Source organism: Punica granatum, chromosome 4 (genome assembly GCF_007655135.1).
Source record: "Punica granatum isolate Tunisia-2019 chromosome 4, ASM765513v2, whole genome shotgun sequence".
Classification (NCBI taxonomy): Eukaryota; Viridiplantae; Streptophyta; class Magnoliopsida; order Myrtales; family Lythraceae; genus Punica; species Punica granatum.
In genome coordinates, this window is record NC_045130.1 from 16194740 (window position 1) to 16208768 (window position 14029).

Below are 14029 nucleotides of genomic sequence, written 5' to 3' on the forward strand. Positions count from 1 at the left end.
ATAATTATTTTTTAATTCATATTTAAAAAATCATCATCTAACTAAACGAAAGTACAAAAAATAAAAAATAAAAAACAAGTATATGAGTATAATTGTATAAATCTATTATTTGGATAATTATGAATTCATTATTTATATACATTTTTGAAAATTAAACGTCGCTAGAAATAAAAATGCAATTAATATTACAAGTTGGACAATTATGAATTCATTATTTATGTGGATTTTTGAGATGGAAACATCACTAGAAATAAAAATACAATTAATATTACAAATAATAAGTTGAATGAAAATTTCTGATTAATTTATGTGATCTTGTTTTTAATATCTGCCATGAAGTTCATTTTATCTTAATACGAAAATTTGACTCTTTTACAACTTTTTTGGGTGAATTACATTTTTTTATTTTTTACTAAGATTAAATGAGCAATTGAACAATAAATAACTGGAGTTTTGTGTTGTAGGAGTTATATTATATTTTTTGCTCATTTAGTGTACAAAGGTTAAATATAGTTTTTTCAAATAATTTTGAGTAGGGGATAGAGTAAAGAGAAGTAATATGTTCAAAGGTTTGAGGGTATTTTGGTATAATGGACAAAAAAGGGGGGTGGATTAGCCAAAAAGAGGTGGAAATAGCCCTAACTTTTGTGTAGTTGGAATACTGTAAATTTTTTATTGGTGTGTACCTGGCTATCCTGAAGCCTATTGAGCTCCGACTAATCCAGTTCAAGCCGAGTTGACCCTTTAAGAGAGTAAAACTATCCCAGCATGAATTTTCTCCATTCACATTACTCGAACCCGAGACCTTAGGAACATTGTAAAATTTGGATTAATATATAAATGTGCTTGTTAAAAAAAGTTTGCACAAACGTGATTCGGGACTGCGGTGTGCCGTCCCCAGGTCCCCGAATAAAGGAGGCTCATCGGTAATTTCTAACTGAGCGATGCATGTTGTAATGCACAAGAGATTAACGCACATAATCCTCTCAGGCTTTTTTAAGTTACTGACAATCTAGTGGCAAAGAAAAGAGAAAATCTTCAGAAATGCAGGGGTAATAGCGCGTCAGTCCGCGATCGCAAGGAGCTGACTGCACTTACCAGTTGTCGGAAGCAACCGATGATTGCAGTCAAAGTTGAATGACCTATGGTCATTCATCCCAGTAGCCATCGACAGCGAGTCCCGGGTGAATCTACTCAGGATCGCGACCGCAGTCTCAGTCTGGATGACTGCAGCCACACTTGATTCTGCCGAGTTCATATATATCCTTCTCTGGCCTATTTCTGACCTTATTTGTCAAGCCTTCCATTTCAATGTGCTTTGACTAATCAAAATCCAAGCGGGCTCGACCCACAAAAGGTTAAAACTCTCTCATTAAGAAATCTTACTCAAGAAAAAGAGGCATCGAGTCAACCAAATTAATCAACATTACTGTGATCTTTATTAGGGGGGAAATATCATCACTCGAGTCTCCACATCCTCTTCGCACAGTTGCTGTGACATTTACTGGATATAAAGCTATATGGGTGTTTTGCTTTGTAGGCTAGCTTGGACCTTCCTACAGTCCGACGACTCATATTAATTAACTATAAACTCAGGGAGATTGCAGGATCGACCCGTTCTTGACGCGGAGCCCTAATGCAATAACGCACCCGATCCTATAGGCAGTGAGCTAGGTAACCCAGTTTTGTTCATGATAGTAGTTGTAATCGCATTCGTGGTCCTTAATTTTGTACAAGCTTTGTAGAAAGCTTGACTATTTCTATTGAGTCAACTCACTGAACAATGAAAAATATGGGATATATTGAAAGGAATTGTCATGATCTGGGTCAGACTCAGTACATGTTCAAGAAACTCACGAATTATGTCTACGCCGAAACAAATGCCGAGCATCACCTGCGTATGTATCGACCATAGAGCAAGCTGTTTGAACAATAGTCAGGATCAATAATATTACTGCTGCCACCACAGAGATCCCCGACCAGGGGTTGCTAAAGTATTCCTGCCCCAAAATCTTTTTGTGTCGGTACCAGGCCGCCTTCCACTGGTGCCACCGGGTTTTGCTGTACGCGTTCAAGTTCTCACAGAGGTTTGAATAATAGAACTGGCTCGATTCTCTCATTGTCTCCTTGAAAAGAGTATTGAAGAGCGTAGCTACATCATCAGCTGCACCGAGTTGGTTTTCGAGAATCCCTGATTGAATGAGGATTTGTACGTCGTGTTGGGTGTTAATGAGGCTGTCCATGAGAACGATGTAGCTGCTTATGTACTTGTAGTCGTGGTGGCACTGTTCATACGCAATCATGTTCCTGAAGTACGGCTCGCTCCACTCGTGTACGACCAAGTACGGCATCTGCAAGACCCCGTCTCGGAAAATTATGTCGAGGACGGAGCAAATGCCTTCTCCACGCTTAAATCTTACTCCTGCTTCCATTAACTCTGTGGCACTTCGGGTCGTCTTGAACTTCCCAATGCCGGGGGAGTTTGTCACACCACGTGCAAAGGACGGGAGCTGCAAGGCCCGCACATAGTCCACCAGGTGCCTAACTTGGATCCTTGTATTGACCAACTCATGCGCACGGAGGATGTCCTTGAAATACTCAAATGTGAGCTTGAAGAAGGTGACCGAAGATTTCATTGGGGCGTTGTCGTACAATTTCTCCAGGATGAAGAAGGGAAGTTGGTTCTCGAGCAGAAGCATGTCATGGAACACTCCGTCGCTCATCCACTGCTTATGGAAGATTGCATCGTGCTCATCTCTCAACTCTTCGAAGTGGTTCCGTATGAAAAGCTCGACTATGAAGGCAGCATCGACCAATATCATCTCCACGAATTCATTGGAGCTAAGGGGGATAATCTCTTGGTAGCATTCACGGATTCGTTCTTCGAACTCCTTCACCATTCGTGTGCAACACAACAGGTCAGCCTAGTGATGAAGAACCAGTCATCAGAGAATTTAGGAGGACATATTTATTAGGCAAACTTTATCCCACTTTCGATCAAGAAAGCATATTCATGTAATATCGTAGCAGGTTGCACGATGTACCTTGATTCGAGCGAGAAAACTCTTGAGATATCTCAACTTGATCTCTTCCGCCAAATGGAGTTGCTTGTTGTCCCTGTGGAAAGGGCCAATCGAGATGATCTGAGGGGTGTAGGCTTCTTCTTTTGCTCGGAGATATTTCTCAGGGACCCTGTAGATGCAGCTCTCTAATGAGACGGTCGGCAAGTTATCCATCTTGGACGTAATTGTGATCGAGATTTCCTTGATTGTCTGGCTCATTGTGGAGACAATCTCCTCCTCAATTTCGTTCGAGATGAGAATGTTATAGAAGGTAAAACGTCAATATGAATCTAACCGAACATAGACTGATCAAAGGAGTAGATATTAATCTGCATTTCAACTTTCAGCGACTGCGTCAATCAGACCGAAAAAGAAGCAGTCTGCGTAAGGTTTTTCAGTTCTGGCATTGAAGGCATTACGTATTAGCATATCTAATAACACTAGCTCTTCTTCCGAAATAAGGCATTTCTCTTTATGCTTTATTACTTTGCTTCTTAGTCAAGAATCTGATGGTTCTTTCCTTTTGCTTTAATCAGCTTGCTAGCGAATGATGACATTTGTTCTACAGTGAAAAGATCACTAGTAGACAGACAAAATGAAGAATTTTCATGTTGATGTCGGCACCGAGACGTTGTCGATGTATAGTTTATGTATAATGTGTATAGTGCATATATCGAATCGGTTTCTAACATTAAAAAGGATAGCTTCAAGCTCGAATAGAATCGATCGATGATAGGGAAGCGTGCGACTTGAACCGAGAATCCTCCATTGCCTCCCCTTTCTGGAAGACATATCGCACCCATTTCTCTGATCTGTAAGATAGAGCCTCTTTTGCTTAATTAAATTAATTTTGCCAATGTTGGAGTCACATTTTAATAGCTAAAATCCTACCTTTGATTTTTTTTTTCTCTTTACACATAATATGTAGAAAGGCCCTGGTCTTGAAGCTACCCAGTGTTTTCTAGATCGTATGTCCTAATCGTATCAGCTGATTGAGCTACACTTGGTAATATGAAAATATTTAAGAGACACTTAAATATAATCTGTTAAATATAATAATTCAATTTGCTATATCACCCAATTTTCTAGTCAAGGAATTCCTGAAATCGTATCAGCTGATTGAGCTAAAGTTGGTGACATGACAAAATTTAAAGAGACGCTCAAATATAATCTATTAAATATAATAATTGTATTTGCTAAAATAACATCTCCCACCGTATAAAACCCATCTCATAATCACAAATAATCACCCAATTTTTTTGTCAAGGAATTCCTGAAATTTCTTGGCCATCACTGCTATGTTGTCGCGCGATGGAAGAACAATTAAAATCAATTGGAAACATTGAGTTTTACTTTCGGGTGCGATTCATTATCGACGAAGTAACACTGAAGTAAAATTTTTTTTTTTCTTTTTGTTGGTCCTTGATGGAAAGGGAGCCCCAGAGTGGTGAGTGTTGTCTTCCCGCAAGTATACAGTTCGTGCAAGTAATAAATGGATGAGTCAAGTATCATTCCCGCGAGAAATTGATATAAAAATTTTTGCTAATCACTAAAATCATCACATCTTAATAATAATCAAGCCATTTGATTATATGATATGTAAACTTAAAGACAAAATAATAACTAACAAGACACTATCTAGTTCAAATATCGTAAATCAAGGATAACGAAGCCTAGAGTCTCGATTTCCTTCGATGCTTTCATAACTACACTCACTCTCCCTTGTTGTTTTCAAATGATCACAAGTACTACCCCAAGATTCGATTACCATTCCTACTCGAACTTGCTTGGGTTGTCTTTCTAGTTTTTCTTTTTTTTTTTTTTGGGCAACAAGTACTCATACCGACAAAAAGAGACTACCAATTTTCTGCTACAAGAACCACCAAACGTCATCCAAATCAGATCAGCACACAACATAACAAACGAAGGGGCATAAATTACCATAACATAAATTAATATAATTTTTGCAAGAAAAATTTAAAGGTTTGGAGCACTCCCTTGCTTAAATTGGCTTTGAAATTGTCGCGGAGGAGGTGCTGCTGTCCCGGACGAGCTCTGCTGCTGCTGCTCGTGATTTGACTCCTGCAGGTGGTGCTCGAGTGAGAATGCCGCTGCTGGTGCCTTCTGCTTTGCGGGGAAGAACAGCTAATGCAGCTTCTTGGAACAGCGGGCTGATGAGCTCGGCGTCATGGGTGGGAAGCAACTATCGGAGTCGAGGAGCTAGAGACGGCACTGCTGGTGCTCGAAAGTTTCAGAGGTGGCGGGTTCAGCTGCTGTCTTCGGCTGGTGCTCGGGTGGTCGCGAGTGGGAAGCTGCTGGAGCTTGAGCCACTGATGGGAACGGTGGTCAGACACAGAAGCTCGGAGTCTGGTTGAATTGAAGCTTGAGCAGAGGAGGCCCGAAGTGTGTCTGGCTCGAGAGTTGGCTGTCAGAGCTGAGTGGTGGCGGTGGAGTTGCGGCCCGTACGAATCGAGGAGTTAGAGACGACAATGCTCGTGCTGCTCGAGCTCAGGGTCGAGAGTTCTGCTGCTACTCGAGCTCGCGGTTGGAGTCGCGGGTTGGTAGAACCTGTAGCATGAGAGTCGAAGAGCATGCGAGGAACAGAGCTGAGGAGCGACGGTGAGGAAGAAAGAACAGAGCTGATAGGCTGTCGCACCCAGATTTTGAATCTGATTTTTTTTAATAACCCCGAACTGTTATTTTTCACAAATTTGACCTCAAAAATTTGTTTTTCGCAAATTGGCCCCAAAATGGCCTCTTCCACAGTAGGGTCGGAGTTGCGACTATTTGAAGTTGCAGTCGCAACTCCGGACTGGCCCCCAAGTCAATAGGTTTCGGATTATGACTATTTGAAATCGCAGTTGCGACTCTAATCCAGTCCAAAGGTCAGTAGGGTCGGAGTTGTCACTATTTGAATTAGCAGTTGCAACTCTAACCATACCGATCTAGAAATGAACATCTATTCAAAAGTTCACTGTCCTTTCCAAAAATTTTCTCCCAAAATTCCTAAATTATAGTTGAAATGCACGATAATTAAATAAAAACAAAACTAAGTAAGAGAACTTGGGTGGTCCCCTAAGAAGCGCCTGAGTTAAAGTGGTCGACTCGACTTTCCCTATGATCGTTCATGGGGAATTTCAGAGGTACTCCCCCATGAAACCGTGGAAGTAGAAGATGCGAAATCGGGGAACAAGTTCGAGGTGAAAGGCTGACCCAACTAATTCGAGCAAGATTACTCAACAATTTTCCTAACAAATCATTGCTAATGATTCTCTCAAGATATTTCCTCTTCCCCTGCTGAGCTTCTCCAGATGCTTCATCGCTCTCCATTTGATCCACATCTGCGATCACCGGAGCTCGGCCCGTTCGACTAAACCACCGCCATCTCCATGATAACTCTTTATATTCGAGTTCTTTTATTCCCGATCGATCATGAATTCAATGCGAAGTCTTCGATGTGTCGGTATTTTTTTTATCCGGTTCCGGAGCGAAACTGGTCCACTTGAACATAATCTACTACACTTCCGAGACATCTGCTCGTTTCATTATAAAAACGTCGAAGCATTTTTGTGGGCCATTATCAAATAAAGAAACTGGATGCAGGGAACATTGTTTCCGAATCAATGTCACTATTTTATCAATGCCATTCATTTGTCAAAGTCCAATAAACGTACTCTTTTTCGGAACATATGGTAACCAGACACCGCTGTATGAACCAGGAACGCATTGATGCTAAGGAAAAGGGAAAAAAGATGATAGCGCCTCGAGATTAAAAAGAGTAGTATGAGCAAAGTTACACATGCGTATAAAAAAGGAGAAACCTGTGAAATTGCAGCATAAAACTTGTGAATAATTAACGCCATAGCCATTTTTGCAAGAAAATGAGAATAAATGACAAATGGTGATCGGGCTTCGTCGAACTAATCCAAAAAAAAAAAATTATTTTTTCGTTTTGTATTATTTTTTTATATTATTCATCTATAAATAATATATACTAGTCATCCTGACTTGAGAAGAAAAATAAGGATAAGAAGTCGGAAATTTTTATAGTTATCTCATGGCCGTGATCTTGAAATGTTCTTTATTTTTTGTAATCGAATTGGTTTTTTTCATCTCATATCTACTTGGAAAAATAACGTTGCCTTTTCAAGGGTTGCCCATTGAATGAAGACTAACAAATGGTCTCCCCCGTAATTGACCCGACATTTGAATATAACATTGCCACCAATTTAATCATTGATTATACATCCACATAATCACCGTACAACATTTTCTTATTAAGGGAAATTCTTAGGTTTAGTGACTGAATATTCAGTCGTATAAAAAGTTTTCATACTTGGAGGATAACATTTTATACAAGGAGAATAATATTTCATACAAAATAATCAGTTAATTGATTCGTACATGCAGTCGACTGATTGTTTTTATATAAAATTATTCTCCTTGTACTTGTACGAAATATTATTCTCTAAGCACGAAAACTTTTCATACAATTGAATATCCAGTCCCTAAACATAAGAATTGTCCTCTTGTTATAAAAAAAATAAAAAATACAACATTTTCTGATGGTAAACCAAAATGTCAATTGTTGTCTGACCGCCAAATATAATTAACACCATGACCCGGTCGGAGAATTTATATAATATCTACGACAATTGATCTTTAGTACAGATCACAAGCACGTATTGTATTTGATTTTAGAGATGAGTAGAGTTAAATTTTAATTTTAATTTGTTTGTAATGATTGTGTTGTTAAGTTGAATTTTAATTTTAATTTATTTGTAATGATTGTGTTGTTGAAATATAAAAAAAAATGTAAAAAAGTAATGAATAGTTCAAAGAAAGTAATAATTGTTTTGTTGAATTATGAAAAAAAGTGTAAAAAAGTAATAAATAGTTTAGAGAAAATAATGATTGTTTTATTGAATTGTAAAAAAAGTAATGAATAATTGAGAGAATTTAGTATTAAAAATTGAATTGAATGGTTAAAAAATTGAAAAAAAAAGAAAGTAATAATTGTGTTATTGAATTAAAAATAAATAAAATTAAGTGAAGCAGAGTTAAAATTAGTTTTTGAAACCAAAGGGGCTAAGATCCCAAAAATAATATGAGTACGAAGAGGCAGATCCGATGCCCAGAAAAATTCTTCACAGCATAGATTAGTTGTAATTATCTTAGCATAGCACAAGAGAATCCATAATTAGCATCAATTGCAATGATCTCCAATCACCTTCCCCCGACCCGTTTTGACCTCCACATCCTCCCTTCGGATCAAACCAATTGTAATGGCTTTCGGAATAAAATATCAGAGCCTATGTGCCATTACCAAAGGAGTTGCAAGTTTTATTCCGTTATGCAACTAAGTACCTAAGGTTCAGGTTGCAAAACCACTATTGCCATTCCAAGGCATTTAAAGCTTGTTTATGGACCGTCTTGTCACCTGCTGCCACTACGTTGAAACCTGGCATGTAAAGCAAGAACACCTTAGGGAAAAGATTTGGACAAATACCTGAAAAAGTTTCTAGTCTCAGGACTAGGAGTTGCATTAATTGGCATTAGTCATGTGAAATGGATGAAACTAGAAGTTATAAAGGGCAAAGGAAAGCTATATGGGTGGCGAGCTTACTTGTTGCATGTGAATCAGGAGATGCCTCCCAATAAAGTTGTTGGCCATCCCAATCGGTAATAACACCACCAGCACCTTCGATCACAGGTATAAGCGAAAGGAAGTCGTAGGGCTGATTGCAAGTTATGAGATGAAAGAAAGTAGTAAGGAAATAGTGCTAATGGACCCATCAATCCTTTTCCTTCCTACTGCCTCATTACCCACACCTCGTCAAATTCTAACTAAATGTTTATTAGATATGCTTAATGAAGCAAGTCATGCAAAGTTAGGATAAATTCATCCTGTGGAAAAAATGCGCTAAAAGAAAATATGCCCAAATCTTAGACAAAGTAGATAATTGATTGGGATCTTACCTTGAGACCTGACTCGATGACTAGATCTACGAATCCAGAAGCCAAAAGGGCATAAGCATAGCAGTCACAGCCATATAGTGGAACCTTTACCTGAAAAAAAAAATGATATGAAAAGATGATGCAAAACATCAGCTATGGGCTTGATTCAAGAGTGGACTCGCCATTAAGAGGAATGATCAACTGAGTAGAGATTTGAGGAAGGGTCAGTTTGGTTGATTTGTCATTGTTTACTTGTTTCTTTCTAGCGGACATAAAGGTTTTATTTCCCTTATCTTTTTATGGGCAGAATATAGACCGAAACATCCTGTTCTAAATCAATTTTAGAAACCACGCTGACCTTACTTCTAACTCGAGCAAATGCCTGTTCAGCCTCTCCGTTGAATAGATGAGGACTCGTAGTGTACCTGAAGAGACGAGACGAGACGAAAGGAAAGGCATGTTATTATATAGTTGAGACTAACTTTCTCTGCAAGTTGATCAGAGACTCATTAATCAGGGGTATAGGGAAGAGTACATGCGACTAGAAAGGTTACACATACAAATATGCCTGTGACAGTTTCGTGCATGAGCGTGTAGAAATTTCCACACCATTGAGTGTAGTTGTTCTTCCTTTTATCCCAATCCATCTCTCCCTTAGAACAGGCTGATCAATTATGCTAAGAATCTGCGCATGGAGAATATTCCATCAATAATAAAAGTCGCATAAACATCATTATAGCTAACACGCTGGTCCAAATCAATCATAGCCCCGTATGCAGTTCAATCACAACATGAAGCAGAGTAACACCCGAAATCTCAAGTAGCAACAAACAACTCCAAGAAACCAACTGCATGTGAAACTTACTGGTTTACCCTTGTGCAAAAGAGCGATCAGAGTACCAAATAGGGGTTTTCCTGGAAGAAGACAAGGTCTAACGTTTCAGTTGCAACTTTAAAACGTAAACTGCTGATTGGAAAAATGGAGACAATGAAATGATACCAGTTATGAAGCTTTTTGTGCCATCTATGGGATCTAAAACCCAGACATAATTAGAAAACTTCTCGTTACACCTCCATCCATTCTCCTCGCCATAACTGCCATCATAACATGGCCAGATTTCAGCCCAACACAATCCATCAACTAAATAATCATGTGAATTGCTCTTTTTCATTTTCTTTTTTTACGGCTTTTAAGGAAAGTCAGACAATGAAAGTAGCTGCTTTACGTCTAAGCAAACTGATTACATCGCGTGTGGGGGGAAATTCTCTAATATAACAGAGACCATAGCTTCCTCTGCTGCTTGATCTGCAATTGTTACTGGACCTGCAAGAGATTCAGTATTTGGAAAATCTGTCATACTAGCAACTACTTATACGAATCACTCACAAAAAAATGTACGTTTTTCAACAGAAGCCGTGACATTTCCACATCAAAATCAAGCTTAAATTAAACAAAAATTCGTTCCCAGTATTTCCCCCGAACTGAGGCTCGTTTGCCTCGAGTAGTTCTGGCAAACCCGACAAATTGTATACATGCTGCGAACAAAAGTTGCTCGATTTCCATTTTCCTTTTTCCTATTGGTCAGTGCACAATTAAGAAATTGAAACAGATCATAATCCAAAGGTCCTGCCTTTACACTCCCACCCATTTCCCTTAAGCAGCCAAAAACACAGCAATGCAATTGCAGCACAAGTGATCAGCCAAGAAACTCACTCAAATCGGCTTTATCGAGAATCTCAAACTTCTTCCTGAAGTACTTCCGGATCACCTCCCCTGCAGCATCTGCCACCCGGTTGGCTACCTCGGCGAACCGATCGAGCTCCTCATCGTAGTCCTCCTCCTCCTTCCCATTCCCCCATTGGACGGTCTCAGCTTGATTATGATTACCAGCCGACAGCTTGGTGGGGTTGGAGGCCATTGAAGGGGATAGCTTGAGGGAGCAGTGACCGGGGTGTGGAATTAGGGCAGGGAAGGAGAGACTGGAATTGGATGGCTTCGAGGGGGAGGGGACGGCGACGGCAGGGAAGAGAGAGAGGGAGAGTTTGGGGGAGGGAGAGGGAGAGAGAAGGCGGGACTGCGTTAGCATAGCGAAGGAGAGACCTCAGCTTTCAGAGGTTTTATGGAGAGGCGGGAAATCGGAGCTCTCAGTGACGGAGCGAAGGAGAGAGAGCTGACTGAAAGGGAACTCAAACCACCTAAGGTCCAGAGTAGAGTTAGAGAGAGAGAGGGGAGAGTGACGAAGGCGTTTTGTCACCGTTGGATTGGACTTAAGGCTCCATTTGTTTGGGGTAAATGGTTTTTCGGGAGAAAAAAAATCACAAATAACCAGCTATCTATTCAAATTCATTAAAATAATTTAAGAGAAGAATATTATAATCTAAGCATTGCTTTTTGATAAATTTGTATTCTTTTGCAATTTTAATAAAAATTTAAAATTATATGCATAATTTAAGGTTACAACATTAACGTATGGAAAATACAATTGAAAAAAATTACTTTTAATTTTTCTATCTTTGGATTTTTCTAATGAACATCCAAAACTTTCAATTGAAAACCAAACATGTTGATATAACTAAACCGATTACAATATAAATTATTTAATTTAATTTTTTAAAATATATATCACCAATAAAAAATAAATAAATATACGCAATAAACTATTTTGAAATTAACCTCTTATTATCAATTTTCACATTTTAATAGTATTTACAGATTTGAAATTTCCATAAAATCATAGAAACGTACATGAAATGATAATGAAAATTACTATTAATATTCAAATAATCTTTCATATGTAAATTAGCTACTAAAATTATTAATTTTTAAAATTTTCTATAACAAAAATTAAAGGCAAAATTAAATAGATTACAGTATTTATGAATTTCTTCATTATCTCATTATTGATGTAAAAACTATATATACTTAAATTGATATACTACTAATATGAGCGAAAAACTACATACAACATGTCCTAAAATATTTTAGAGCGTCAAATTCCATAAAAAAAAAAACGTATTTTTTCAGTGAATAAAAATTTCAAGGTTTTTTTAATACAAATTATTTCGTAGATGATAAAATTTAAATTGATTAACTTTCTACAAAAAATAAATTGAAGAATATATATTTTAGGGGTATTTACCTAAAATAGCCCATGGTTTGTCCGTTTTGTCAAATCTATCCTATACTTTTTTTTGTCAAATCTATCCCATGGTTTACTTTTTGCATCAAATCTATCCCGGCGTTATCTTTTCCGTCGACATCTAACGGCCGTGTTGACGTGGCACCTACGTGGCAAGTGTGGCCCACTATCTCTCCACTTGCTACGTCAGCACGGCCGTTAGATGTTAACGGAAAAAATAACGCCGGGATAGATTTGATGCAAAAAGTAAACTATGGGATAGATTTGACAAAAAAAAAGTATATGATAGATTTGACAAAACGGACAAACCATGGGCCATTTTAGGTAAAAACCCCTATATTTTATTATGCATAATTAATGTACAAATTCTACTTTATATTATGTATTATAGATCATATTTTTTTTTTCTATTTGGAATGATACTACGCCGTCTAGTTTGCTAGCAGCCTCAGGAGCTGATGGTGACATGGATGGAGTGGGTGGCGATCGGTGATAGCCTGCCTTCAAGTAGTTGGAAACTTGGGATTCTTACAGGTCTGAGAATCTCGACATTAAAAAAAACAAATCAATCGATTAGTCGGGATTATCGTATCTATCTCCCCTAAGAATCCCAACCTGAAGAAAAAAAAATTTGGGGGCTGGGAGCGCCTTCTCTGACCACCACCCACCCCCTCCAGGTCACCGAGGACCTCAAAGGTCACCATAAACTAAGAGGGTGCCGGTGGTGGGCAGACATGGTGGTCCTCACCCAAGAATCGAGATCCTAGATCTGGGATCTCGCTTCTTGGGATGGGGAGAACTGTTGTGGACACAGTGGCCACAACCAAGGTCGCCAGTGGCTTCTACGGCCATTAATGATCTCGGCCGATTGTTTTGTCAATTTCCGACTATCGACTGGCACCCACTAATGATGGATGGCGATTGGGTTGATTTCAAGGACCCGAGGTGGCGGTAAATGGATATGATGTGTCGTGGTGTGATTAATCATTAAGCAGACGGGTCTCTCTCATTCGTGAAAAATGTTTTGCGAAGATTTTGGTCCTAAAATGTTTTCCTAAGATTATAACCGTTTTCCTTATCGACCAAAGATGACTTCCGTTGACTTTTGTACTTTCTGCGGAACAAAAACCGAAAAAGTTTGGAAAATTCCGGAATTCATTTTCCTTGAAACAAACTTAATTGAAACTGTTATGATCTAGATTCTAGAGAAATGAAGTACATATTTTTACGATGAGACTAGAAGCTGTCCAATCTCGTTCAAACATCAGTTTAACTTTGATCACGAGATGTTTTTAGTGGATTTTAGATTTTGCATTATATATAATACCGTTACCCTCCGCTCGGACGGAGAGAAACATAGTGAGAGGAAAGGAAAGGAATTTCTACAAATTCCATATGACTCTTCCTCCCCTCCTGTCCAATCCAAACGCACTATAATAGTGGAAACCCATTTTGCTGTCGACTACCAATTTTCTTTATTAACAATTTTCTCAGGTTTGATTCTCAACGATTTTAGCTTCTTTATAATAAAACACAATAATGTGATCTCTATGGACTTTCTAGCTTTACAATAGTTAGAAAGAAATCGATGTGATCTCCGCATTCAAATCTATCTGGTCTATGTATCCAAAAACTTGGAACTCACAAAATTCAAGTTTATTGCACCCTCACCCAAAAAAATTTATTCCACAAAAATATTCCGTTTTGATTTATATAAAGGACATGACAATCAAAATATATAATAGGCCTTTCTAATATTGATATTGAAGTAAGCAATGATTTTGTTATTGCATGTAGGAAGTTTTTATAATTTTAAGACTGAAATTATTATATTCTGGATTTTAGAAAATCCCTTACATGTGAAGTAAG

At 38.3% G+C, this 14029-nt stretch overlaps 2 protein-coding genes across 4 annotated transcripts; both read right to left on the minus strand.

Moving 5' to 3' along the window:
* Positions 1 to 1777: 1777 nt before the first annotated feature.
* On the minus strand, positions 1778 to 7866 carry LOC116202619 (UPF0481 protein At3g47200-like). 2 transcript variants are annotated; one of them, XM_031534218.1, is made up of 2 exons: positions 3045 to 7866; positions 1778 to 2891 (listed from the first exon to the last, which is right to left on the minus strand). In XM_031534218.1, the coding sequence occupies exons 1-2, from the start codon at positions 3279 to 3281 to the stop codon at positions 1854 to 1856; spliced, it is 1275 nt and encodes a 424-aa protein (XP_031390078.1). In that variant the 5' UTR covers positions 3282 to 7866; the 3' UTR covers positions 1778 to 1853. The 2 variants fall into 2 exon arrangements, with proteins under 2 accessions (XP_031390078.1, XP_031390077.1); XM_031534217.1 differs by having other exon boundaries at positions 1778 to 2924; positions 3045 to 5958.
* A 327-nt stretch (positions 7867 to 8193) lies between these two features.
* Positions 8194 to 11258, minus strand: LOC116206387 (bifunctional phosphatase IMPL2, chloroplastic). Of its 2 annotated transcripts, none has more exons than XM_031539249.1 (9): positions 10735 to 11258; positions 10266 to 10344; positions 10021 to 10115; positions 9886 to 9935; positions 9581 to 9705; positions 9379 to 9445; positions 9042 to 9131; positions 8689 to 8763; positions 8194 to 8523 (listed from the first exon to the last, which is right to left on the minus strand). In XM_031539249.1, the coding sequence occupies exons 1-9, from the start codon at positions 11105 to 11107 to the stop codon at positions 8512 to 8514; spliced, it is 966 nt and encodes a 321-aa protein (XP_031395109.1). In that variant the 5' UTR covers positions 11108 to 11258; the 3' UTR covers positions 8194 to 8511. The 2 variants fall into 2 exon arrangements, with proteins under 2 accessions (XP_031395109.1, XP_031395108.1); XM_031539248.1 differs by having other exon boundaries at positions 8689 to 8800; positions 10735 to 11257.
* Between the last annotated feature and the right edge of the window lie 2771 nt (positions 11259 to 14029).

What these genes read in the sequence shown, in the direction of transcription:
- LOC116202619 (XM_031534217.1), bottom strand. Translation starts at nt 3,281, where the DNA reads ATGAGCCAGACAATCAAGGAAATCTCGATCACAATTACGTCCAAGATG. An exon ending in GTTTTCTCGCTCGAATCAAG is followed by an intron (nt 2,925 to 3,044) that starts GTACATCGTGCA and finishes CTTCATCACTAG; the next exon opens with GCTGACCTGTTGTGTTGCAC.
- LOC116206387 (XM_031539248.1), bottom strand. Translation starts at nt 11,107, where the DNA reads ATGCTAACGCAGTCCCGCCTTCTCTCTCCCTCTCCCTCCCCCAAACTC. An exon ending in CACAAAAAGCTTCATAACTG is followed by an intron (nt 9,936 to 10,020) that starts GTATCATTTCAT and finishes GTCTTCTTCCAG; the next exon opens with GAAAACCCCTATTTGGTACT. An exon ending in TTGCTCGAGTTAGAAGTAAG is followed by an intron (nt 9,132 to 9,378) that starts GTCAGCGTGGTT and finishes TTTTTTTTTCAG; the next exon opens with GTAAAGGTTCCACTATATGG.